This window comes from Eutrigla gurnardus (genome assembly GCF_963514095.1).
Source record: "Eutrigla gurnardus genome assembly, chromosome: 20".
NCBI lineage: Eukaryota > Metazoa > Chordata > Actinopteri > Perciformes > Triglidae > Eutrigla > Eutrigla gurnardus.
The window spans coordinates 22,653,774-22,679,986 of NC_139931.1; the positions used below are offsets into that span (position 1 = coordinate 22,653,774).

General features: G+C 43.2%; 1 protein-coding gene across 1 annotated transcript in view; it reads left to right on the forward strand.

Annotated features, from left to right (window-relative positions):
• Positions 1 to 5,841: 5,841 nt before the first annotated feature.
• Positions 5,842 to 26,213, forward strand: part of LOC311031496 (uncharacterized protein) — a gene marked incomplete at its 3' end in the record, with an annotated part of 104,639 nt that continues 84,267 nt past the window's right edge. The window contains exons 1-2 of the mRNA XM_084037801.1: positions 5,842 to 5,957; positions 6,124 to 6,227. Of these exons, the coding sequence (XP_083893927.1) occupies positions 5,852 to 5,957; positions 6,124 to 6,227 (210 nt within the window). The 5' untranslated portion in view covers positions 5,842 to 5,851. The remainder of the gene's footprint in view (positions 5,958 to 6,123; positions 6,228 to 26,213) is intronic.

Genomic DNA, 26,213 nt, shown 5'->3' on the forward strand with positions numbered 1-26,213 from the left:
GCTGCTGAGCTAATTCAGCTTGCATTATTGTATTCGAAATTGTTTATTCTGCCTTTGATTTCGAGAGGAGCTGTATAAAAACCAGTAACGTTATGTCGACTAATTAGGTTGATTAGGCCTAACTACCAACATTAGCTTAAGTTAGCTAAAACACTCACTAGAACATTAGCTGAGTTCAAACAAGCGTTTTTGCAAATTCCCCAGTGTCTAAGCTCACAATACTTCGATAGTAATGATGGTTTAATACAAGAATTTTACATAATAGAGAGACAGGTATGCTACTCACCAGTGTCGAAAGCGTGCTGTTGCTACTGCGGGCTGTTGCTATTGCGGGCTGCTGCTACTGCGGGCTGCTGCTCTTTGTTGCTCTCGGCGCTGTTCCGAAGAAATTCAAAATAAAAGCGCGCGGTGTGACCGTTAGTTGCTACGGAAGCCCTAAACGGTCATGCATACATATATTTTATTTCCTCCGTTTTCCCGTGATAACGAGATAATTCCCCTCCGTTTTCTCGTGATAACGAGATAATTTTACTCTGTTTTCCCGTGATAACGAGATAATTCCTCCGTTTTCTCGTGATAACAAGATAATTTTTCACCCGTTTTCCCGTGATAACGAGATCATTTTGAAGTTCGGTAAAGTTGGAAAGATATTCACAGAGTCGAACTTCCGGGATCAATAAATCCGTGAAAGTGAAACGTTTTTCAAACACAAATGATGCGTCTGTCTCACCGTGATACCATAGACTACAAGCTACAAGCACCAAAACCCCGATTTTTTACAAAAACAAGCCGTCCTGCGAGCTGAACGGAGAACATTGATCTCCATGCGCAACCGGCAGCCGGGCGAGTGCGCAGGGACCGTCTGCAAATTGCATGACAATCAATAACTCCACTGTTATACAGTAGGCCGACAGAGACTCCAAAATCACTACACACATCAAGGGTCTCTTTATGGTCAGTTCCAATCTGTGAATATCTTTCCAACTTTACCGAATTTGAAATCTCGCCTATCATGTTTCATTTGTTATCTCGTTATCACGAGAAAACGGATGAAAATTATCTCGTTATCACGAGAAAACGGAGGAATTATCTCGTTATCACAGGAAAACGGAGGAAATAAAATATATGTATGCATGACCGTTTAGGGCTTCCGTAAGTTGCAATACGCATGACCTAAACTCCTAATTTTGAAAAGCCTGGCCACAGCGTCTGCCTTCTTAGAATAACATCACACCATTTGTCAAACACAATTTTCCTGCACATAAACTATGGAGCAATGAATATGCCAGCACATGTCAACAACAACAACAACAACAGATAAATAATTCACACAAAAAATGACAGGGGGCTGATCTTGGATCTTCTGAAAGTATGTTTTTAAGAAACATAATTAAATTTAAAGCAAAAACCTTGTGCCACGAAAAATAATAACTAATTTTTATTTAAAAATAGACTTTATTCATATTATTTTTTTATTCCGTATATTTATTCAGTATAATATATATATATATATATATATATATATATATATATATATATATATATATATATAGGCCTACATACATATATATATTATTCTTATTTTTATTTTTATTTTTTTATTATTCTGTATTATATCTCTTTGTAAGGAAATACAATTATTACTGTGAAAATCTATAGGCTATCCAGTGGCATAAGGATATGCTGCTGTAGACAGTCATCCACACACCATGAGTTATCAGCTTCAACCTGCCTGGCCATTCCATTCCATTCTGCTTCTGCCCCACAGAACTGCAGCTGCTTACTTGTGTTGTGTGTTTTTTCCCCGCAATGTGTGATAGATGTGTCAAAGGTAAGAGAGCACTAAAATTCTCAAACCATTCACCAGCAATCGGTCTACAGTTTGATCAGGTCTGTGCCAACCACAGAGCCAGCTCTCCTTACAAGCTGTCCAACCACAAAAGCGGTTTCAGATTACCTTTGAGGCCCCCTTTTCCCTATTTTGTCAGTTCTACATTACACTACATACATCAAATTTGGTTTGCTTAATCCTGGGGCCAAGAGTGTGTGCCCAAAATTTGGGGCCAGGTGCTCTGGGGCCCGAACTGCAGCCCTTTAAAATTTGACAAAATTCGTGCAAATTTGGGGTGAGCATAACTGTAGAAAATACAAAAAATAAAATTACTGAAGCAACATGGGTCCCAGATAATGTTACCCAGTTCCACCCCATTCCCACTCTGCCCACTTATATCCCTTATGGGGTCCATAGAGTCGGCCCACATGGGTTTACCATGTGGGGCCAATGTTACTGAAGCAACATGGGTCCCAAATATTGTTACCAAGTTCCACCCCATGCCTACTTTGCCCAATTATATCCCTTATTGGGCCCATAGAGTAGGCCCACATGGGCTTCCCATGTGGAGCGCATGTTACTGAACCCATATGGGGCCAACACAACTTTTCTACTTCCAGCCCATTCACACTTAGCCTACTCATATCCCTTATGAGGCCCATACAGTCAGCCCAAATGGGTTTCCAATGTGAGACCCATGTTACTGAAACAGCATGGGTCCCAGATAATGTTACCCAGTTCCACCCCATTCCCACTCTGCCCACTTATATCCCTTATGGGGCCCTTAGAGTTGGCCCACATGGGCTTACCATGTGGGGCCAATGTTACTGAAGCAACATGGGTCCCAGATAATGTTACCCAGTTCCACCCCATTCCCACTCTGCCCACTTATATCCCTTGTGGGGGCCATAAAGTTGGCCCACATGGGCTTACCATGTGGGGCCCATGTTACTGAAGCAACATGGGTCCCAAATATTGTTACCAAGTTCCACCCCATGCCTACTTTGCCCAATTATATCCCTTATTGGGCCCTTAGAGTTGGCCCACATGGGCTTTCCATGTGGGGCTCAGGTTAGGTAACCCATATGGGGCCCACATTACTCGCCTACTTCCATCCCATGCCCACTTTGCCCACTCATATCCCCTATGGGACCCATGTGGGCTGGCCATATGGGCTTCCTAGGACCCATGTTACTGAAACCATATGGGGCCCAGACAATTTGCCCAGTTCAAGCCCATGCCCAATTGGTACCCATGCAGCCCCTTTGTAACCCATATGGGGCCCACATGTACATGTTGGCTGGGATGTGACGGGACAATCTATATAGATATAAATTCACGTGTTGATTCAATTAGTTGCATTAAATAGTGTTTGTTGTGATTATTTCTTGCATTTAAATGTGCCTGGAAATGTGGAAACCTGCCTGTGAGGTCTCGGCGACATGTGCGCACTGCGCGCCGTCAGCCAAACTTCCACTCCGCCAGCTGTGATTCGCCTTGAATGAATGGACTTTATTTATGCCTTGCGCTGAGAGTAGACCAGGTTGGAGCTGGCGAGCTTTCAGCGCAGTCTCGGCGAGGCTTTTTGCCACGAAACTTCCGCTACGCAAAGCTGAATCTGTGACGCCTCCCGCTGCTGCGCCGCCACACCCATCTTGGCGCAGGCGATCCAACTGCCAAACTGACCGTGCGCCAGGCTGCGCAGGTCGAAACTTGCATTACGCCGGCTCCGCCACCCTGCGCCACGAAACTAGGGCACATCATGTTCGACTGGGGTGCAAAGTTCCACAACACTGGGACTGTAGCGACCCACTGGAAACGTTGCTTCCTTTTACATGGAGAAAGAGAAAGAGCGGTAACGGCATTCAAAGCGTCCTCCCAATCTTCGACAGGAAGCGTGAGCAATGTCTAGAGGCTCTTCCGGCCAAATTTGACACATGAGGAGAAGCGCATACGAGTGTAAAAACATGACATTTCATGTCGCCAATAGATGGCGCTCTGATTGTGAGTCAATATTGCAGTGCAGACGTGTTCAGGGTGGGACTCTCATCAACTGTGTGAAGTTTGGAGCTGATCACACAATGTACACTGAAGTTACAATAAGGATCTAAAATCGTGGCATTGTCATGGCTTACTTAATTCACTGCATACGTTTGTAAACTATGGGAACATAGTAATACGTATTGTTGTTTAAATATGTCAGTATAAGTCATGTTTGATTTTGCTTTCATATTTTATATAAATCCGACATATAGAGCGCTTTTATTTTGTGGACTTCCTGTCGCCGCGTTTCTTTTTCCTGTTTAGTTATTTTTCGTGTCTGGACATGTCTGTGGCGTGTCGAATCTGTGACGTGCTCTTGTCCATTTTTAAGCGCTGTGATTGGCTAATATTGAGATAGTATACATCACGTTGCATCTTCAATCGGCCAGTTGGATATTTCAGATCTTTCCGAGCGGCATTTACGAATCTCACGAGAGGCTTTTGGATATTTGGCTTTGGACTTTGGACTGGCTTTCGACACTTTGGACCTTGGACAACGAGAGGGGACCACATTGGGACAGCTTTTGGTGCACGAACGAACGAACCGTGAGTTATTTGAACTATTAATGAATTTGAATCTGTATTTAGCATGTACATGTTAGCTTGGTAGGCTATGCCGTAGCTATGTCCGTTAGCGAGCAACAGCATGGGCTGATACAGCTCATGACATTATCAACACTGGTACATATTATCTTTCTTAAAGTTAATAGTGGTTACTTTGTTAAAAGAATTACGTGTTTTTTTATAACTTATCTTGTCCTGTGTGGTTGAGTTAAAGGCCGTTAGCTTAAGGCCGTTAGCTAGCTAGCTAGCTGGCTGGCCTTGAGGTAATTAGCTTTTTCGAGCTCTGCCTTTTACCGTGAGTTTGTTTAACGGTCTTGAGCTAAGTAGTATTTGTCGTGTGCTTTGGTTTCCACCATGAGTTCGCATTTAAATTAATTTGTTAATTTCATATTTATTGCGGTAGTTACTCAGCGTTTTACACAGATATCCCACTGCAAGAAAAGACAAAATATCCATGGCGGTGTCTCATGCAGTTTCAAGTTCAATAGGGACAGGGGAGATATGATGGATATTTTTGCAAGTCATGCACTTTTTTCACAAGTCTTGAAGCGCAAGCGAAGTGGCTGTGTACACGTGCAGCCTCCTGCAATAATGAATTGGCTTATAAAGGTTTGAGTTTGTAATAGCTGTGGCAAGCCTGTGTAAGATAAATTCAAAACTTGTATATGTATAATATATATATATTACACTTTGTGTTTCCACTGCTGACGTATGTTTAAGAAGTTTTTATATTATAGAGACTAGATTCCAGCTTTGTATGATAAGTGGTCTGAGATGACCTTTTAATGATATGATATATGACTTGACTGCATTCAATACAAGTTTTCACTGTTATATTCCTGATAACTTTTTTGTCCAGTGTGCCTTTTTAGGGCCACGGGGCAATCGCACCGAGCACTGGCCCCCTACAGCTATGAAGTGCGAAGCACTCAACTGTTTGACAATACATAGTACTTAGTAGTTCTCAGTATTTGAGTCTCAGAAGTACTTGGTAGTACTCAGTAGTATTCGGTAGTACTTGAGTGACAGCTGAGCTCAGTGTCTGTTTTTCTCCCAATCGACTGCAATCGAAGCACTCAACTGTTTGACAATACATAGTACCTAGTAGTTCTCAGTACTTGAGTCTCAGTAGTACTCGGTAGTAGTCGGTAGTAGTCGGTAGTACTTGAGTGACAGCTGAGCTCGGTGACATAGTACCTAGTAGTATTCCAAAATTTTGAAGTACATCACAATACTCAAAACGGACTACTCTGACAGCTCAGTCAGCAAGCAGTCTCTGTATTTGCCTCTAAAACAACTCCGTCTCGTTTGAAATCTCGAAGAATCTCATCGTAATGTATATACACTCCGGCAGTAGCCCCCGTGGCCCTTTCAAAATTTCCCGGCGGGGGAATTTTCTAGTTTTCATTTAGGATGCCCCGCGGGAAGAACCACTGGCTGTCCGTTGCTGCCAAGCAGAGGATGGAGGATCGGTGTGACAGGCAGGAGCCTGTCATCTCTTTCTCCGGCAGACCCTCTGGTATGTACTCAAATGTTTTTTTTTATCATTGAATGTTTTACTTTTTTAATTGTTAGGTGTTTTCTCACTATATTTGTACACCTGACCTAGTGGAAAGAGCTATGCTTATATAATTATTATAAATTATGAATGACATTTCTGACTGTGATTTTGTCTTTTTAACTAGCCCATGGAACTGGTCACCGCCATGCCGTGAGGAAGTGGCCAACTTCTGCTTGTACCGGCAGGAGCCACAAGTTGGTCATCCCACCAGAGTCTCCAGACAAAAAGGTAATGTTGTTTTGGAAGTCATTTGACAAATGATGTTTGATGTTGATCATAATCTTGTTTGCATGATAATAATTCTCTGTTGTGTTGTTCCAGTTCTTCTTGTTGGGGACTCCCACCTTCGCAGCATCGTGAGTGGGTTTATCACAATGCCGGAGGGATGCCTTTCCTTTGGTGCCATGGCGACGCCGGGGGCTTGCACCAGGGACCTGAGGATCGAGCTGCTGAGTGCTATTGTGCCACATACACCAGATGCTGTCTGTGTTCTTGCCCCCAGCAACAACCTGACGGCCAGGAGGACGGTGGAGCAGGCAGGGGAGGACTTCCGTGCGCTCATCGCCAGTGCCTGCAGTCGGTGTCGAAGGTGTTCGTCCTGGACTTTGTGTGTGTTGCAGACTTTTAAAGTTACTATGCCATCTTTGTGTATTTATATTGTGCTTTTCAAGGCACCCAAAGCACTGTTGTGTAACCTTTTTGCAAAAGTATGAAAACATTTAAATATAGTACAGTCCACAGTTACTAAAATTGTTTTCTTTTCATTTGACAGGTGCCTCTTCAAGATAAATCGAGACAAGGGATCAAAAGTGGAGCGTAACACCACCAAAAACAACCTGCAGTCAGTCCAAAAGTTTTCACGCTGATGACCAAAATGTCAGACTACAAGTGGAGGGAATAAGAAGTGCTCAGTTATGGAGTTACCTGCCTTGGATAGAAATAATACTGTGAATTGGTAACTCAACTTTTTTTTTCATTTCCAATTCAGTTGATTTTTTTGTATTGTTTCAGAGCCAGTCATTTTAATGTAATTGATTTTTGAATATTGCTGTAATAATGTTTACCTGTTACCATTCAAAATACTGAGAATGGGAAATTGTAGTGTTCTTGTTTTAATGTTAATTTACCATCTTTATGGGTAATTTCACTGTTTTAAAACCTAAAATGTTTGTAAAAACAACATAAAATAACTAAATATACATTTGATGTGATCTAAAATTAACATTAAATTGTTACAATTTTAAACCCAATATCTAGATTTTCAACAGTTTTTCGACATGTTTTGAAAGATGAATATACAGTTATATTACATCAAATATAAATTATTATACAACCTCTTTCCATAAAATAATGTCATTAAAACCAACTAATAACAGCACATTTCTGTAAATTTAAGCATTATTATTCATAATACAGTGTTTACTTACCATATTTCTAGGGAATTTAATTGTTTTAAAATGTGAAAATGGTTGTAATTAAACGTTAAAAACAACCTGATAAGGCAAATCTTGTTAAAATTACAACTACGAACAGCTGATGATGTCACAATATTATTCTATATAGAATGCAACCCAATGTCAACTAAGAAGTGTTGCATGTGGCATAATTACACTTTTTTTTTGCCATATTTGTCACATTATATGGGTTAATTTTGTGGGCTTAATAGCCTATTTTCACACAATTAGACTGCAGACATTTTAACAAGGGTGAGGCATGATTTTCTGCAACCAGTAGAATCATAATGTTAATGGAATCAAAACTCTAATGTTTGTAACACTAAATGGGTACACAGCATGACATTTGTAGGCATCTATCTATAAAATTATGATCAACTTGGACTAGCTAGCTTACCCCATCCTTAACGCAGATTGGGTTCGATTGAAAATGCCTGTCCCCCCGGAACTTGCTATCCTAGCTTTGCTAACAGTGTTATAAATTCACGTTTCTAAACTACGTGTAGGCGTTCACTGAATTACCACGGACACCGCGATCAACGTTGAATCATCTCTTTTTGGAATGTCGACTTTCTGGGACATTGTTTAAGTTAAAAAATAATTGTTAAGGTCATCATATCATCTAGCGCTACAGCTAGCCTGCTAGCAAAAAGGGGTGGGGGAGTAGAGAATGCAAGGCTAATAAATTACTTAATAGTTCTAAACCACCAAATAACACAGTCATGAACTTTCTGAATCTAATTGTTCTAGCTGAGCAGAGCATGCCAAAATTAAGTAATGTTGCTTATGGTAAAATCCAGTAGGCTACCTCACCTTACCAACACTGCTTGAAGGCTGAAGCTTCTGGCAGCGAGCCGATTTTGAGGATCACATCCGGGGTCTTCCTTTCGTTACGTTTCGCCTTGTTTCGTTCGTTCCCGACATCTGCAACTGAAAATAAAGTTGTTGTTTTTTAAGCAACAGCAACAGAAAGATGGGCTAAAGGGCGTTTACATACACGCAGATGTGATGGGTCGTTTCGCTCAGAACGTACACATACACGCAGATAACACGACAACAAAAAGTCATGATGCCACGTTGCCTGGGTAATGGTGACTCCCAGGAACTGGGGGGTGTTTCCTGAAGTCCACTATCATCTCCACAGTCTTTAGAGTGTTAAGCTCCAAGTTGTGCTGGCTGCACCAGGATACCAGCTGCTCAACCTCCAGTCTGTAAGCAGACTTGTCACCGTCCTGGATAAGACCAATGACAGTGGTGTCATCTGCAAACTTTAGGAGCTTGACTGCCGGGTCACCCGAGGTGCAGTCGTTGGTGTAGAGGGAGAACAATAGAGGGGACAGGACACACCCTTGAGGAGCATCAGGGCTGTGAGTCCTTGTGTCTGATGTGATGGCTCCTATCCTCACATGTTGGCTCCTGTCAGTCAGGAAGCTGGTGATCCAGTGACAGATGGCAGGGGGAACAGAGAGGTGGGAGAGTTTGGCGGTGAAGATTCCAGGGATGATAGTGTTGAACGCCGAGCTGAAGTCCACAAACAGGATCCTTACATAGGTGCCATTCTGGTCAAGGTGTTGCAGAATGTAGTGCAGCCCCATGTTCACTGCATCGTGCCCTGACTTGTTTGCCCTGTAGGCAAATTGCAGTGGGTCCAGCAGGGGATCGGTGATGGATTTCAGATGGGCCAGCACCAAGCGTTCAAAACATTCCATGGCCACTGAAGTCAGTGCCACGGGTCTGTAGTTGTTTAGTCCAGTGATGGTGGGTTTCTTGGGAACAGGGATGATGGTGGAACTCTTGAAGCATGAGGGGACTTCACACAGCTCCAGGGATCTGTTGAATATCCGTGTGTACACTGGCGCTAACTGTGAAGCACAGGCCTTAAGGCAAGATGGTGAGACTCTGTCGGGGCCGGCAGCTTTGCGTGTGTTTTGCTTGAGAAATAGGCGACGCACCTCTTCCTCACATATGATGAGGGGGGGGATCGGAGTAGGAGGTGAGGTGGGCAAATGGTGGGGGCAGGAGGAGGGGGAGGAGGGGAAGCCAGGGGAGAGATGGAGGTGGCATATTCTGCTCCTCTGTACGACAGTGTATCAGGGCCACTGTATGAAAAAAACGGAGCCGAGAGAGGGGGGCAATATTCTGTGAAAAAAGTTGCAGATTTGCTACTTTTTTTGGATGCTAACAAACAACCGCTAGTTAACTTCCCATGAATGTAGGCATTTCTTTGTCTAATTAATCCATCTCATCGTGTGACAACGCCTCGTCAAGGTCCTTAGGGTGACGGCTGTTGATGCTTATTGTTGGTTTTATTGATACGGGCCAAATTGTCATCTTATGGGTGTTTATTGATCAGGTGGTCGGGTGGAGAGTCGCCATAGCTCTCACGTGTTGCCATAGCAACGGCAAACATCCGGTCAAGCTCCGTCTCTTCCTCTGCATTTTTGTAGCAGAAACAGCGCCACATATAGGCCTGGAATATGTACTACAGCACGTTGAGTCATTTTCAGTGGATTCGTCTGGATGCAGATTTTCTTGAAATGACGCCAAGGCAAAACGGAGAACATTTTTTTGTTTTGCTACGTGTGGATGGCCTCTGAGTTTAGAATTGAAGCAGGGTTTGTTATTGTTGTAAATGCGGAAAGTTCTGGTTGGCATACACACTTCTTTACAGAAATGATGTATGAGTTCACAGTGTCTTCATCCTGCTTCATCCTGATTTTCTGAAGCAGTTTCCAGTAAATTCCAGTCAGTACATTCAAAGCAGTATGCAGGAACTGCTGACACACTCCAGCCACATGAGGCCTAGCATTGTCATGCATTAGAAGGAACCTAGGGCCCACTGCACCAGCATATGGTCTCACAATGGGTCTGAGGATCTCATCTAGGTACCTGATGGCAGTCAGGGTACCTCCAGCAAGCACATGGAGGGATGGCGACCACCCAAAGAAATGCCTCCCCAGACCATCACTGACCCACCACCAAACCGGTCATGCTGGAGGATGTTGCAGGCAGCAGAACGTCACCAGACCCTGTCACGTTGGTTACATGTGCTCAGGGTGAACCTGCTCTCATCCATGAAGACCACAGGGTGCCAGTGGCAAATCTGCCAATCTCTGTGATCTCTAGCAAATGCCAATCGCATTGCACGGTGTTGGGTTGTAAGCACAGGCCCTAATTGTGGACGTCAGGCTCTCAAACCACCCTCATGGAGTCGATTTCGGACCGTTTGAGTTGAAACTTGAACATCAGTGGCCTGCTGGAGGTCATTTTGTAGGACTCTGGCAGTGCTGCTTCTGTTCCTCCGTGCACAAAAGGAGCAGATATCAGTCCTGCTGTTGGGTTGTTGTCTTTCTTCGGCCCCCTCCACTTCTCCTGGTGTACTGGCCTGTCTCCTGGAATAAAAGCCTAACTAGGGACGGGGGTTGGAAACTAGCATCAGCTATAATCTCTGTATGCAGAACATTTCATTTCATTTCATTTTGATTTATTTCATTCATGGTTCTCACATAGTTGCACATATACATAGTGTACACATTTTCACCATGAATGAAAAGGAGCAGGATGAAGAAAAAACTTATAATACCTGCCCCTCTCTGTTGTTACAAATTTAAATGGCTTACTTCAACACCAATATTATTCTCTGTTTCAAAATATTAAAGATAATGAAACATAGCAATGACAAAAACAAACAAACAAACAAACAAACAAAATAACGGTAAACACCACTCGTCTATCTATCTTTTTCTTTTTTTCCCTTCTTTTTCTCTTTCTCCTTCTTTTTTGTAAATACTTATCTTTTCTTTTTTAAACATCAGTCACATTAACTTGTTTGTAATGAGTGAAAATGTTACTATGTTAACCTGCATTGTCCCTATCAAATAAACGAAATTAAATAAATTAAATTAATCTCCTCCATGCTCTTGACACTGCTGGGGGACACAGCAAACCTTCTTGCCACAGTGCGCATTGATGTGCCATCCTGGATGAGTTGCATTAACTGGGCAACTTCTGTAGGTTAGAGAAACCGCCTCATGCTACCTCTCAGAACCGAACAGAGAAATGGTCTGTGGTCACCTCCTGCAGAACCATTCCTTTATAGGGATGTCTTGCTAACTGCCACTCGTTTCCACCTGTGGTCTGTTCCATTTGCACAACAGCAGGTGAAATTGATTCCCAATCAATGCTGCTTCCTAATTGGACAGGTTGATCTCTCATAAATATGATTGACTTGCAATTACATTGTTTATTTGTTATTTCTTGAGCAGTGTAGTTTAGTCTGGGTTCATCCAGCTGTGGTAGACCAGCCCATGTGTGTCTTGCTAGATCCAGTGAATCCAGTTTGGTGAAATCCACGAGCACCCCTGGATGATGTCATGAACCCAGACAGGACGGGGTTTGGTTTCCTGGGGCCTGTTTCAGAAAGCAGGTTCAACAAACTCTGAACCTAACCCTGAACTCTGACCGATGGGCAACTCTGAGTTTTCGGTTCCAGAACAGCAGTTCTGGCTTCAGTTGAAAATTAAGCATAAGAATATTGCGCAAATAGACTAAGGCATATGGTTTTGATCATATTTCACATATTAAACAGTAAATATAAGCATCTATTTCAACACAGAAATGTCCTTAAACATTTCATAAATCTCCAGTTTGCAAAAAATCTAAAGAGCTCTGCAAAGAATCTGGTCGCGGATTATGTCCGCGATATGAAATGTTGAAAATGTCGGAGAATATTGGTTAGATGTGATCGGTAGGAAAAGCGTCACAACGGTTCAGTTTCCGGAAAAAGGCGGAGACATGTAGGCGAAACTCAAGGTTTGTTGAAGAAAACCTGCCAGCGAGCAGTTTAGCTTCACGGAGTATGTTGCCCGGGTAACTGACTCAGGTTTATGCTGAACTGGCTTTGTGAAACCAAAAAAACAGAGTTTCCCTCATCTCAGGGTTAACTAACTCAAGGTTTTCACTAAACCTGCTTTCTGAAACCGGCCCCTGGTTGATCTGGGACTGCAACATGTACAAAGGAGTAATGGTGATTTCAGCCGTGATGGTGGAAACATGGTTGGGGTGTACGTAAAGGGAAGTCCCACCTCCCCTCTGGCTATTGTGAAAATGAACACAAATTATCCTGCAAGGGTGTTTATTATGCCCAACGGGATATGATTATGCAAAACTGCAACTGGTGACTTTTCATTTTTATGATCTAAGTGCTGAATCTGTGCAGTAGTTTACATGACATATATGCTCAATACAATATAATCTGCACAATAAAGAGAATAAGTAGAATATGCATTTTAGAACAGTACATATGTTCTATCTGAGTAGTAGTGCCAGGTATGGCTGCTGTCCTCCAGATGTCATAAGATCCAATGAAATGCAGCATTAGAGAGAATGTGCTCTGAGTCCATGTCACACAATCCATCACTGGCAGCTCTTCCTGCGGGTGGATCACTGCAGGTTATGGTTGCGCTCCCTAAGCATTGTGGGAGCTTGATGTATGTGCTGTCTACTGGCAGTTAATGAAACAGCAGCTACAGCAGCTGGCTTCCCTCCCACCGCTGCCCCCTCTCTCCTCCTCTGTCCTCCTGCTATCTCTGTCCCCTTCTCTTTATCTCCACAAACAAACGTCTTCCAAACATTCCTCCACAGATCCTTATCTTTCTGCCAACTACGAAGGACAGTCTCAACAAAATAAATGACTTTGTTCCAGTACATTGACTGACATGAGAAAATATCTGCATCATCAGTAGTCTGGATTTCTGCATTATCTCCAGAAAGACTTGTGTTCTCTACATATAAGCCTGTCTCCTAGAGATGGTAAAGTCAACTTAGTGTGCTGACTCACGGATCTCGGAGTCAATCACCAATCTGATCTGAGTTTACGAGTCACTTGAGTCAGTATCACCCAGAGCATGGAAATCCTATCCGTGAATTGCAAGACAACTGTCTCCAACTATAAATAAATACATTTAAACTTAGGTTAATAGTTTAATTTTAATTAAAGTAAATTGTATTTATTTTCACATGCATTCAAACAGGGCTGCAAGGTGGTGTAGTGGGTAGCACTGTTGCCTCACAGCGAGAGGGTCTGGGGTTCGATTCCTGGGTCGGGTTAGGGTTCCTTCTGTGTGGAGTGTGCATGTTCTCCCCGTGTAAGCGTGTGTTCTCTCCGGGTTCTCCGGCTTCCTCCCACAGTCCAAAGACATGCAGGATGGGGATAGGTTCATTGATGACTCTAAATTGCCCGTAGGCATGAATGTGAGCGTGAATGGTTGTCTGTCTCTACATGCCGACGGTAATCACAGAGCAGGTTTCTGTCCAAATTTGACAAAACCATTACACAGTAACTTTCATCCAAGTTCATCCATGTAACATTGACCCAGCTTGACTTCGTCACAACCATCCTCCGAAGTCCGCATCCTTCGTGTCATCCTGGACTCCAACCTCTCCTTCCAGTCCCACATCAAATCAATCACGACATCTGCCTTCTTTCACCTGAGAAATATTTCCTAACTCCTAACCCAATGGAGTCCTGTCTGGAGTACCCACCAAAACCCTGGACAGGCTCCAATACGTACAAAACTCTGTCGCTAGGTTTCTCACCTGCACCAAGCCCTGGCAACACATCACCCCAACACTCATCCACCTCCACTGGCTTCCAATCAACTTCTGAATAAAATACAAAATCCTCCTTCTCACCTACAAATCCCTCCCTTCCCTCGTGCCATAATACCTCTCTGACCTCTTTGTTCCATACTCCCCCGTGCGCCTGTTCTCCATCCCCCATACCAGACTCCGTACCTTCGGAAACAGCATTCAGTGTGAGAGTCCCCACCCTCTGGAACGCTCTCACAGTCAATCGAAATGCCTCATCCCTACTCAGAATAAAAAAACTCCTCAAACACCACAGCCTTCAACCTACCCGAACCCTGTCACATGTCTCAGTTGGTTTCGTTAGTCAGTTTGCTGTCTGTTTGAATTGTTTTTTTGTTTGTTTTCTATTTGTGTAAAGTATCCTTGGGTTTCTACTGGTAGTGGAGTTCTGGCAAAATAATAGAGGCCTGGCCCTGCTGGTAAATGACCCACCTGAAAATGTGATCATCATGGTGGATCCAAAATCACTCACCACTGAAATTTCTCAGCAGCCTTGCCAAGTACAGAGAGACTGTCCTGCAAAGCTTCTACACCCAACTTCCACAGGGAAGTACCTTACCTTCCAGCCTTGTCCATGGCAGTCGCTGACAAGGTCTTCATATTTCTCCCTCTTCCGTTGGCTTCCCACGGCACTGTCACTATCTAAGCGTAGTCAAAGTGCTCAGAGAACTTGAGCTTCCTTCCCAGGTCCACTGTCAGCTGCCAGTCCTGTGCGGTGTTGAGACCTGGTGTTGCTTTGGATGTTGATTTTGGGCTTTTCTTTTTGATTTGGGCTCTGAAGTAGCAGATGATTTAATTAAATGGGTTTGGGAAATGTTCAGGAAACGCAGGGTGGAGAGGAGAATCTCAATGCTGACAGGGTTTCAAGACACAGTGTCATGTGAATTTCTTGCTGATGTTCAAATATTTAAACTGGCAAATTTCGCACACACACAGCATTACACTCTTAGGGCCCTAGTTTCGTAGACCAGGCGCAGTCAGCTTTCAGCGCACCTGCGCCGCGCCGACGGGGTGTGTCCGCCTGGACTTTGCAAGTTTCGTGCACCGCGCAGGCTCGCGCAGGCACACCTCCCGTCTCGCCCACCGGCGCAAGTGGGAAAGAGGGAGGAGAAGAAGGCGTGAGTGGGAGACGAGGAGGAGACGAGGCGTGGACTGGGATTAACACAGCCGATTCAGATCTTCACCAATCAAATGAGCTCCTCTCCTCTCCTTTAATGCATTAGGGGAGGTTCAGTGTAAGTTCCGTCACTTGACAACCCGATGACAGAAGCAGCGCCGCTGCTCCCACCACGCTCATCACGCGCTGTGCGCGCGTATCATAATAATAACAATGCCCATATTATAAAAAACAGGAGAGAGAGAGGGAGATGTTTTGGTCCGAGAGGCTGAGTTGCCATCCGCCTTTGATCTGACGTCAGATGTGACGGGACAATCTATATAGATATAAATTCACGTGTTGATTCAATGAGTTGCATTAAATAGTGTTTGTTGTGATTATTTATTGCATTTAAATGTGCCTGGAACTGTGGAAACCTGCCTGTGAGGTCTCGGTGACGTGTGCGCACTGCGCGCCGTCAGCCAAACTTCCGATCCGCCAGCTGTGATTCGCATTGAATGAATGGACTTTATTTACGCCTTGCGCCTTGCGCCGAAAGTAGACCAGGTCGGAGCTGGCGAGCTTTCAGCGCAGTCTCTGCGAGGCTTTTTGCCACGAAACTTCCGCTACGCCAAGCTGAATCTGTGACGCCTCCCCCTGCTGCGCCACCACACCCATCTTGGCGCAGGCGATCTACCAAACTGCCAAACTGACGGTGCGCAAGGCTGCGCGGGTCGAAACTTGCACTGCGCCGGCTGCGCCACCCTGCGCCGCCCTGCGCTGGTCTACGAAACTAGGGCCCATAATCTTTAGAAAGATCATCCATATAAATATTGAAGAAAACAGGTGACAGTATTCCACCTACAGTTGATGCCTGCATAGCTGCTTGGTATGAATGCACATGAACCGCAATCAAATGTGTACAAATAATAGGAGATGTATGTTGTTTGCATATTGGACAAAGCTCAACGATGGGGATGTACAAGCCAGATGAGCTGTTGTAAGTATTATACTGAATGCATCTGTTGCTCTCTCTAGACCTTCCTTTTGATCTTTCTCCAGAAGTTGCTAAGCTCTTAATCATCCTTTACTCCTCCTTTTCATTTGTACACCACTTCTGCACCAGCCGGCTGGTTGACTGGGTGTGTGTGTGTGTGTGTGTGTAAAAGTTTGCATGGCAGTTAAAAACAGAAAATTAATTAAAGCCTTGGTTTGTTACTTTTGTTTCCCCTCTTTCCTCTCACTGGTATTTCAGCTTTGTTCTAATGAGGCCTCGCTCTCTCTCTCTCTCTGCCTGCCTGCCTGTTTTCTGCAGCTGTCAGCATCTCAGCAGGCCTCTCCCTAACAAAACAAAACCCAGCTAAAAAGAGTATTTTCACATGGCACGTCCAATATATGGAAGCCCTGAAGGGAAACTCAGTGAGATTCTCTTATAGGATCCTAATGCATGTCATTAATTCTCTTATTGTTCCTACTGCTCCAAAAAGTGGAGGGAACACTCAAATCACATCAGATTTTGATTAAAAAAAATTGCATCAACTTGTCATGTGACTCAGTAGTGTTTGGCCCCCGCCTGCCTGTATGAACTCCCAACAACATCAGCAGGAGGTTTTGGCAGCAACAGAGTTGGAGGTAAGCTGTTTATGTGTTGTATTTTGCTTGATTGAGGGCGCACTCACACTACATCAACTGGACCACGGCAAGGTACCATTGAGGCTAAAGTCCGGATTGTTTGGCCAGTATGAGCGTTCCACTCCATACTTGAAGATCAGTGCGCTTCCTCGGCCCGGCACGCTTAGAAGAGGTGGATTTGAGTACGGTACAGTTCATGCACACGCACATGCACAGGTCCACAATGTGAACATGACATAGGCTTTAATCGACAGGCCGTCCCACTCATTATCGCTCAGTGTTCAACAAGGATCTTCCACCAACTATCGAGCCGATTTATGACTGAAAATACTGTTGATGACTGTAGGACACAGCGGGATTCTGGGTCAGGCTTACCAAAGTGGAACCAGACCAGTACTTTTATAATAAAAATGCCGCTGTGTGTCTCCGTCCAAAATCCACTGCCTGCTCACGGTTACTCGTGATCGTTCATGCTCACATGCGCTGATGCAGGCCGAATGTTTACTAGAAATATGTGCAGACGGACTTGTCAGTAAAGTTCATGTTCTCTGTGTTGTTCTCTCTTGTGATGACTTTGAGACAGATCTTCTTGAAAACAACATCAGGCCATACGTGTGTCGCATTACGACGTGATGACGTATGTACAACAGGCGATTTGGCCTAGGCCTAAATCGCCTTGATGTTAGCTTGACTAGATTTGGCTGTGAAAACAGGTAGTTCTAGTGATTGATGATCACGGTTGCCTCAAAATGGTAGCATATAATGAAGATTTATGTAATCTGAGCTAAATAAGTTAATTTGTTACAAAATTGATTGTCATTGACTGGCTAGCAGCAACATCAGTGTTTCATTCCTGGATTCAATAATGTCTTGTCCATTGTGACGCCATGCATGCCAGCTGTGTGTGAGTGGGCATGATCTAAACCCCTATTCGGCAATGTGGTTGATATAGTTTGGTGCTCTCTTCACCTGTCAGGCAAAATGAAAAGAAAAATAAATTCCTACTTCAGCCAGTGTAAAAAGCCAAGTAATGAAAGGAGGGACAGTGATATGGTGAGGAAGATGCAGGAGAGAGAGACAGAGTCAGACAGCAGATATAAACAACCCACAATCTCTCAAGGAAACAAACCTACAGGTAGCTACAGAGCACACTAACTTCCCTCCATCCATGTGTGTAGCCTTCAACAAACAATATGTGTTATATGATATATTATTGTAGTGGTATGAGGCACCACTGCCATGTCAAATGTAATGCTTGCTGCACCACAGCCCCTCTGGCTTATTAGCCAATCGTTGCTCATACCGAGAGGATAAAAGTAGGGCGTGTCCCTCCTCCTGACCTCTCGCTTCCTGCCCTTTCGGCCCACCCATTTCCGGGTTGTTGCTAGCGTCTGATCACAGGTAGGCGCATGTTGCCATGCTATTTTGTTTATATTCGTCTGTTCGCTGTTCTGCCGCTTCACCGCTGTTCTGCTGCTTTGCCGCTGTTCTGCTGCTTCTTTGCTGCCTGCTCTGATGGCTTGGGTTAGGTCCAGTCAGCTGCCTTTGGTCACCCTGCTTCCTGCTACTGGCCCTGCGTACCGCTGCTACAGGTGGTGCTGTGTGTGTCTGTGTGTTTTAAATTGCGATCCGTCAAGGGCTGGTTTAGTTGTTAATTCATAATTTCTTAGTAGTTTGGGTGTTTTGTGGAGTTTATCGTAATTATCTTCAGTAAATGTTTTATTTGTGTTAAAACTGATTTAATGATCAATTACTGAGTTGACATCTCTGGCCAGAGACTCTTTGATTTCTTTTTTCTATTTTGTTTGGTTACTTTCGCATTAATCCAATTGAATACTTTTAAGTTTTATTAACTGATCATTTACATTATAAAACAGTGTTTTTTTTCCTTTAAGATTGGAGCCCTCCTAATTGTGTTTTTCCTCTCCCCTAGTGCTGAAGGCGGTGGTGGTGGTTCTCTTGGGTGGTGGTGGTCCCTAGTATGCTGTGTGATTCCCCCCTTCAAGATTTTCTTTGTTTGCACGTCACATTTCTACTATGAGTGGGGTGTTCTCCTTTTTCTTTTGGATGTAACTTCCCCTGCCAAACCCCTCTCCTAGCCAGTAAGCCTCAGCCTGTAAACCCCCTTTTTTTTAGTTGGGCTCCCTTCTTATTTTCTGTTGTACCAAAAACCTTGTGCTTATTTTAATAATAAAATTGTGTATGTGATCATTGAACTCACTGCCCTCCCTGAGTGAACGAACCTGAGTGTCCTTTTTGTAGGTAATAATTTACCTATATTACGGGTACCTATATAATCCTTGTGTCGCCACATTATGATGCTTAATCTACTTTTAAGACCTGTGTACAAATTACTGTAAGACTTACCATGGTGATTGTTTCAACTATTGTGTTTCAGACATTCTTAGGGATGTTACAACACAGCCCATGCAGAGCTCTACGCAAGGTAGGTAGTATGTCCGCCACCTCGTTCATTATTTGTGTTCTGATCTATTGTAAATTATAACATTTCAAGTAACAAATTTAGGACAATATGAGCCAAACCTGATCTCTCTAAATGCTAGTGTTATTTTATCTTTTGTGGCTCAACAGGCTGCATGAACAGGACAATACAGTGACTAATCCTGGGTTCACAGTCTCCTTCAGGTAAATAAATCACACATTAATTTGTGTGCAAGTTGTACATAATATATAAAAAATGTTTGGTCACCTGGATGATGGCTTATAGTTCTTTTTCTTGTCTCAGAAATTTCTAGATCGACAGCCGACCACCACTGATGCACCCTGGCTTAAAGTCTCTGCACACAGTCATCAGGAACAGGAGAAGAAACTTCAACGCCTCTTGGGATGCACAACACAAGTGTATTGTATGCGGTGATTCCTCACAGTTAATTTGACTTCAAATTGAATGATGTACCAATAGATGGCAAATGAATACACAAATGCATTAACTTCTGACTTTTTCTTGGATATTTTTTCAAGCGAAATGAGACACTAAAAAAATGAACTTTGTACCTCTAGATGGGTACATTTAAGTTGAATGCATCAATCTAGAACACTGGGCACAAACGGAGATGATATAGATGATTTATTAATATTATATTTATGAAGTTTGTACGGCTCCTGTTAATCATGTCATTATGAATGTATGAATGGTGGCAGGCTTACTGCTATCAGGTAAAGACAATTTTGGAGGCTAAATAAAAACCACCATCTAGATGTTTCTGGTTTCTGTTGCCATCCCTATGTGAATGATGGTCTCAGCCTGGCCACCCCTATACAGATTTTCTGGCTCCACCACTGGTGCTGGGGGATCTCCTCCCACACCTAGATCAGGGCATCAGTGAGCTCCTGGACAGTCTAGGGTGGTACTTGGCGGTGTCGGATGCAGGTGCACAGTTGGATATAGGTCAGGGTCAGAACGTGAGCAGATACCGGTCCTGCTGCTGGGCTGATTCCTTTCTATGGTCCTGTCCAGCTCTCCTGGTATAACAGCTGGTCTTCTGGTCCTCCCCCAGGCTCTTGAGACTGTGCTGGACTACCTGTGAATCTGATTGGGCTGCAGGTACAGCCTCATGCTCCAAGTAGTGACATGAACACGAGTAATGCGTTTGTGTTTGTTGTGAAAACACCATAAGAACTAATCAAGAACTGCCGCTTGGACAGTGGTTCTGCTCTTCAAACTATGACGCTCTGGTACTATGGTGTCTCATAACTATTCACAAACAAATGTCAAGTTCCATACATTGTACAATACAATACACAAATAAATGCAGAGTGATTTGATCTTGCAAATAAACACAAATGATCACATGGAAGGAAATTTAGATGGCATAAGAGGTAAATTATCTCCGACTAACAATGACTTAGGGACCTGGCTAGTAACACATTCATACTCTCGAGTAAAAACTTCATTTACAGACAGGATAAGGGTCAGGGTTAGGCTGGTAGCAATTCTTGTGAGGGTTAGGGTGAGTGTCCAGGAAATTAAAGTCAATGTAATGTCCCCAAAAGTCATGACAACACAAATGTGTGTGTGTGTGTGTGCTTGCATGTTACCCCATCCCTAATGATGTCACAACCTCAATGATAACAAGCTGCTAAAATTGACATGCCAGCAGTTGGCATAGATGACAATGACACACACAGAAATAGTAACAGAGTGGGTCTGGACCTTCATCCCAGCCCTGGCAGCGTCACCCCCTCCCCCAACCATCATAACAGCCAGTGTTCACCTTTGATCAGGACCTCCAATGGCAGCGCTGGCTAAGCTGACATGTCAGGCAGCTGCCAATTAGAAGGGCTCAGCCTCGGGCACCTGGATTCTAGCTAGCAGCTTGTTTTCCAGACACACAGCAGTGCTACAGAGGGTTTTCCTGCTTTCTTCTGTTGGAGGGAGGAGATTTTATTCAAAGTTACATCAGAATTCAAATGCATCATTTCCAAGTGGGCTTGTACATGAACGCACAAGTCTGCATACTTCAGATGTGTCACTTTGTCAGACCTCCAAATCTCTTCCTGGTGGGCTGGGTTCACAGGTTTCAGGATCCTTATTACTCTGCTGCCGCCAATGTGACCATGGTCTGGAACTATACAAAGACAGTGGCGGTTTCTCAAAGTCAAGGTTGCTTCCTTTAACATCAGATCCAACTGAGTCTAGACCAGGCAGTACTTCGGGTTCTGCAAAGGAAAGTTTTAAAAGAAAGTCTATAGCCCCTTTTAGACAGCCTTTTCATTGCGGGAGTATTCCGCCATTATTCCGCCCCGTCATCAGTCTAAACGCTCACCAAGGCGGAAAGGCATAACAGAATATTACGCCTCTGAGACAACAACGGAGGTAATCACAGAGCCGCATCAGAGGCGAGACGAAGCCTTGCCTTCCTGCCATTACGGCGGAAATGTCTGTCTAAAAGGGGCTCATGGTTGTATTCAAAATCACTCATTCATTTAATACCCTATTCACTCAGCAGGGAGTTCTATATAGAGGAATATGGAGAGGAATATATAGAGTATATTAGACTATATTTTGTTTTGCCCATGAATTCCGGGTGCTTTTTAATCAGATGTGGCTTTAGCTTGACTGGCTTCATGGCTTTGTTCGTTAGCACCTGGAGACACATGACGCATTGTGGTCTCCCGTCGCTGTTTTCAATTGAAAAACTTGATACAACTGTCAGCCGCCTTAAAAATACTGGCGGTAAGAGTCAAACAAGACAACAGCATCGGCGCAGTCCGGATCAGGTTCCATCATGGTCCAGGGAGACCTGCTACGCGAGAAAGCACAGGGACTCCGGGGGAACATACACACACAGAGAGAGAGAGAGAGAGAGAGAGAGGCTCAGTGTGTCACTATGAATAAATCCTCCGGCAGTCTAGGCCTATAGCAGCTTAACTAAGAGCTGGCTCAGTGCAAACCTGAACCAGCCCTAACTATAAGCATTGTCAGAGAGAGAGGTTTTAAGCCTATTCTTAAATGTGGGAACAGTGGGCCTCATTCAACAATATCTTCTTAAGAATTTTCTTAGATTCTTTCTTAAGCTGTTCTTTAGAAGGTTCTTAAGAAACTCTACTCTCTCTATTCATCAACGTGTTCTTAAACTGCAGAATTGTTCGCAGCTGTGTTCGTAAATTGATGAATGCCATCTCCTTGTAAGTTGAGAGCGCGTGCCAGGTGAGTCTAATTTACATAGGATTTGCATAGGTAACCACCCATCAATGCCCATAAAAGAAACTGCAGGACCGTGAGCAGACACATATAGCAGAAACAGCATTGATACAATGCCAAAAGCAAAACGCAAAGCAAGTGGAGCGCCTCAGGTAAAGAGGAAAAAAAACTTCAGCAGTTCAGAAGTGGAAGTACTGCTGCAGGAAATAACCCGCAGGAAAAAAGTTTTATTTAGTAGCCTCAGTGCAGTACGACGGCGTATTAGGGCCACTGTCGAAAAAAAAAAAAAAAACGGAGCCGAGAGAGGTGGGCAATATTCTGAGATTAAAAGTCACAAATTTGCTAGTTTTAAAGTGGCAAATTTGCGACTTTAAAACTAGCAAATTTGCGAGTTTTAAAGTGGCAAATTTGCTAGTTTATTACGATGCTAACAACCTGCATTTATGCTAGCTAACTTCGCTTCCGAATGTCGCTTTTATCTTTCTAATTAATTCATCCCAACGTGTGACGCTTTGCTAAGGCCCTTAAGGTAATGGCTGTTGATGGTTATTGTTGGTTAATTTTATATGGGCCAAATTGTCATCTTATTTGTGTTTATTGAGCAGGTAGTTTGCCTAAGCTAGCGGTAGCTTTCACTTGTTGTCATAGCAACGGCAAACATCCGGGTCAAGCTACGTGATTACTTCCTCTATGACCGCTAGCTTAGCCAAACCACCAGATCAACAAACACACATACCGTAAGATTCTGGTTTTAACGATTTCATCTGGACCAGTCAGAGTGCTTTAAGAAAACCAGTCTCAGACGCGCACACTTGTCAGGTCTCTACAAGTTGTGGGGTCCACGGTTACTGAGTACTATTCTGCCATTTTAAGTTGACTTCTTTTCATTTTTCTGTTCTTAAATTTACAAAAACATTATATATAACTTGCATCGTTGAACTTGAGCCCAGTTTTACTTTCTACCAGACTCACCAGCTGTTGGTCTGAGGTCAATTCATCTTGTCAGACTTAAGCTGTACTTGTTGTTAACTATAATGGTAACAGCAGGCATCTCATCGATGTTAGAAATCAGAAGCAACTTAAACATATCAAGAGTAAAAGTGCTTTGTGTCAAATGGAGGAAATCTTTAAGCAATATAACTACAGTCATGGCTGGTTATATTGAGTATCTAGCTATGGTTAACGTTGTTGTGCAAGTCAAATGGTCTCACTGCTCACTAAGTACTCAGTAATAATGCTCAACTAATTCTTCAGGTTGAGGGACTCTCGACTGCCACTGAGTTTTCTGAGGCTGACACCAGCAGAACCAAAAACGAGGCTCCTCAGGGACCTTCATGCCATCAGATGCAGGTACGAATTTCTGTCAGTATGTGTTTAAATGTCTATTAATTATGCATGCTTTAGTTCTAAGCTTTTCCTCTTTGATTGCTGCAGTCTTTTCACCTGAAGGCACATTTTGGTTTTGTGTAGGTCAGTGTAACTGGTCATGACTGAGCATTCTGGTTTTAATGATTTAATCTGGGCCAGTCAGAGTGCTTTAAGAAAACCACTCTCAGACACACACTTGTCAGGTCTCTACGAGTTGTGGGGTCCACGGTTACTATTCTGCCATTTTAAGTTGATTTCTTTTCATGTTTCTGTTCTTAAATTTACAAAAACACTATATGTAACTTGCAACCTTGAACTTGAGCACAGTTTTACTTTCTACCAGACAAACCAGCTGTTGGTCTGAGGTCAATTCATCTTGTCAGACTTCAGCTTTACTTGTTGTTAACTATGATGGTAACAGCAGGCATCTCATCGATGTTAGAAATCAGAAGCAAGTTAAACATATCAAGAATAAATGTGCTATGTGTCAAATGGAGGAAATCTTTAAGCAATATAACTACAGTCATGACTGGTTATATTGTGTATCTAGCTATGGTTAACGTTGTTGTGCAAGTCAAATAGTCTCACTGCTCACTAAGTACTCAGTAATAATGCTCAACTAATTCTTCAGGTTGAGGGACTCTCGACTGCCACTGAGTTTTCTGAGGTTGACACCAGCAGAACCAAAGAGACGGCTCCTCAGGGACCTTCATGCCATCAGATGCAGGTACGAATTTCTGTCAGTATGTGTTTAAATGTCTATTAACTATGCATGCTTTAGTTCTAAGCTTTTCCTCTTTGATTGCTGCAGTCTTTTCACCTGAAGGCACATTTTGGTTTTGTGTAGGTCAGTGTAACTGGTCATGACTGAGCATTCTGGTTTCTAACGATTTAATCTGGGCCAGTCAGAGTGCTTTAAGAAAACCAGTCTCAGACACACACTTGTCAGGTCTCTAAGAGTTGTGGGGTCCACGGTTACTGAGTAATGTCATGCCAGTTTAAGTTGACTTCTTTTCATTTTTCTGTTCTTAAATTTACAAAAACACAATATATAACTTGCACCGTTGAACTTGAGCCCAGTTTTACTTTCTACCAGACAAACCAGCTGTTGGTCTGAGGTCATTTCATCTTGTCAGACTTCAGCTTTACTTGTTGTTAACTGTAATGGTAACAGCAGGCAGTTCATGGATGTTAGAAATCAGAAGCAACTTATACATATCAAGAGTAAAAGTGCTTTGTGTCAAATGCAGGAAATCTTTAAGCAATATAACTATAGTCATGGCTGGTTATATTGTGTATCTAGCTATGGTTAACGTTGTTGTGCAAGTCAAATGGCCTCACTGCTCACTAAGTCCTCAGTAATAATGCTCAACTAATTCTTCAGGTTGAAGGATTCTCGACTGCCACTGAGTTTTCTGAGGCTGACACCAGCAGAACCAAAAACGAGGCTCCTCAGGGATCTTCATGCCATCAGATGCAGGTACGAATTTCTGTCAGTATGTGTTTAAATGTCTATCAATTATGCATGCTTTAATTCTAAGCTTTTCCTCTTTGATTGTTGCAGTCTTTTCACTTGGAGGCACCTTTTGGTTTTGTGTAGGTCAGTTCAACTGGTCATGACTGAGCATTCTAGTTTTAACGATTTAATCTGGGCCAGTCAGAGTGCTGTAAGAAAACCACTCTCAGACACACACTTGTCAGGTCTCTACGCGTTGTGGGGTCCACGGTTGCTGAGTAATATTATGCCAGTTTAAGTTGACTTCTTTTCATTTTTCTGTTCTTAAATTTACAAAAACACTATATATAACTTGCACCGTTGAACTTGATCGCAGTTTTACTTTCTACCAGACACACCAGCTGTTGGTCTGAGGTCAATTCATCTTGTCAGACTTCAGCTTTACTTGTTGTTAACTATAATGGTAACAGAAGGCATCTCATCGATGTTAGAAATCAGAAGCAACTTAAACATATCAAGAGTAAAAGTGCTTTGTGTCAAATGGAGGAAATCTTTAAGCAATATAACTACAGTCATGGCTGGTTATGTTGTGTATCTACCTATGGTTAACGTTGTTGTGCAACTGAAATGGTCTCACTGCTCACTAAGTACTCAGTAATAATGCTCAACTAATTCTTCAGGTTGAAGGACTCTCGACTGCCACTGAGTTTTCTGAGGCTGACAGCAGCAGAACCAAAAACGAGGCTCCTCAGGGATCTTCATGCCATCAGATGCAGGTACGAATTTCTGTCAGTATGTGTTTAAATGTCTATCAATTATGCATGCTTTAGTTCTAAGCTTTTCCTCTTTGATTGTTGCAGTCCTTTCACCTGAAGGCACATTTTGGTTTTGTGTA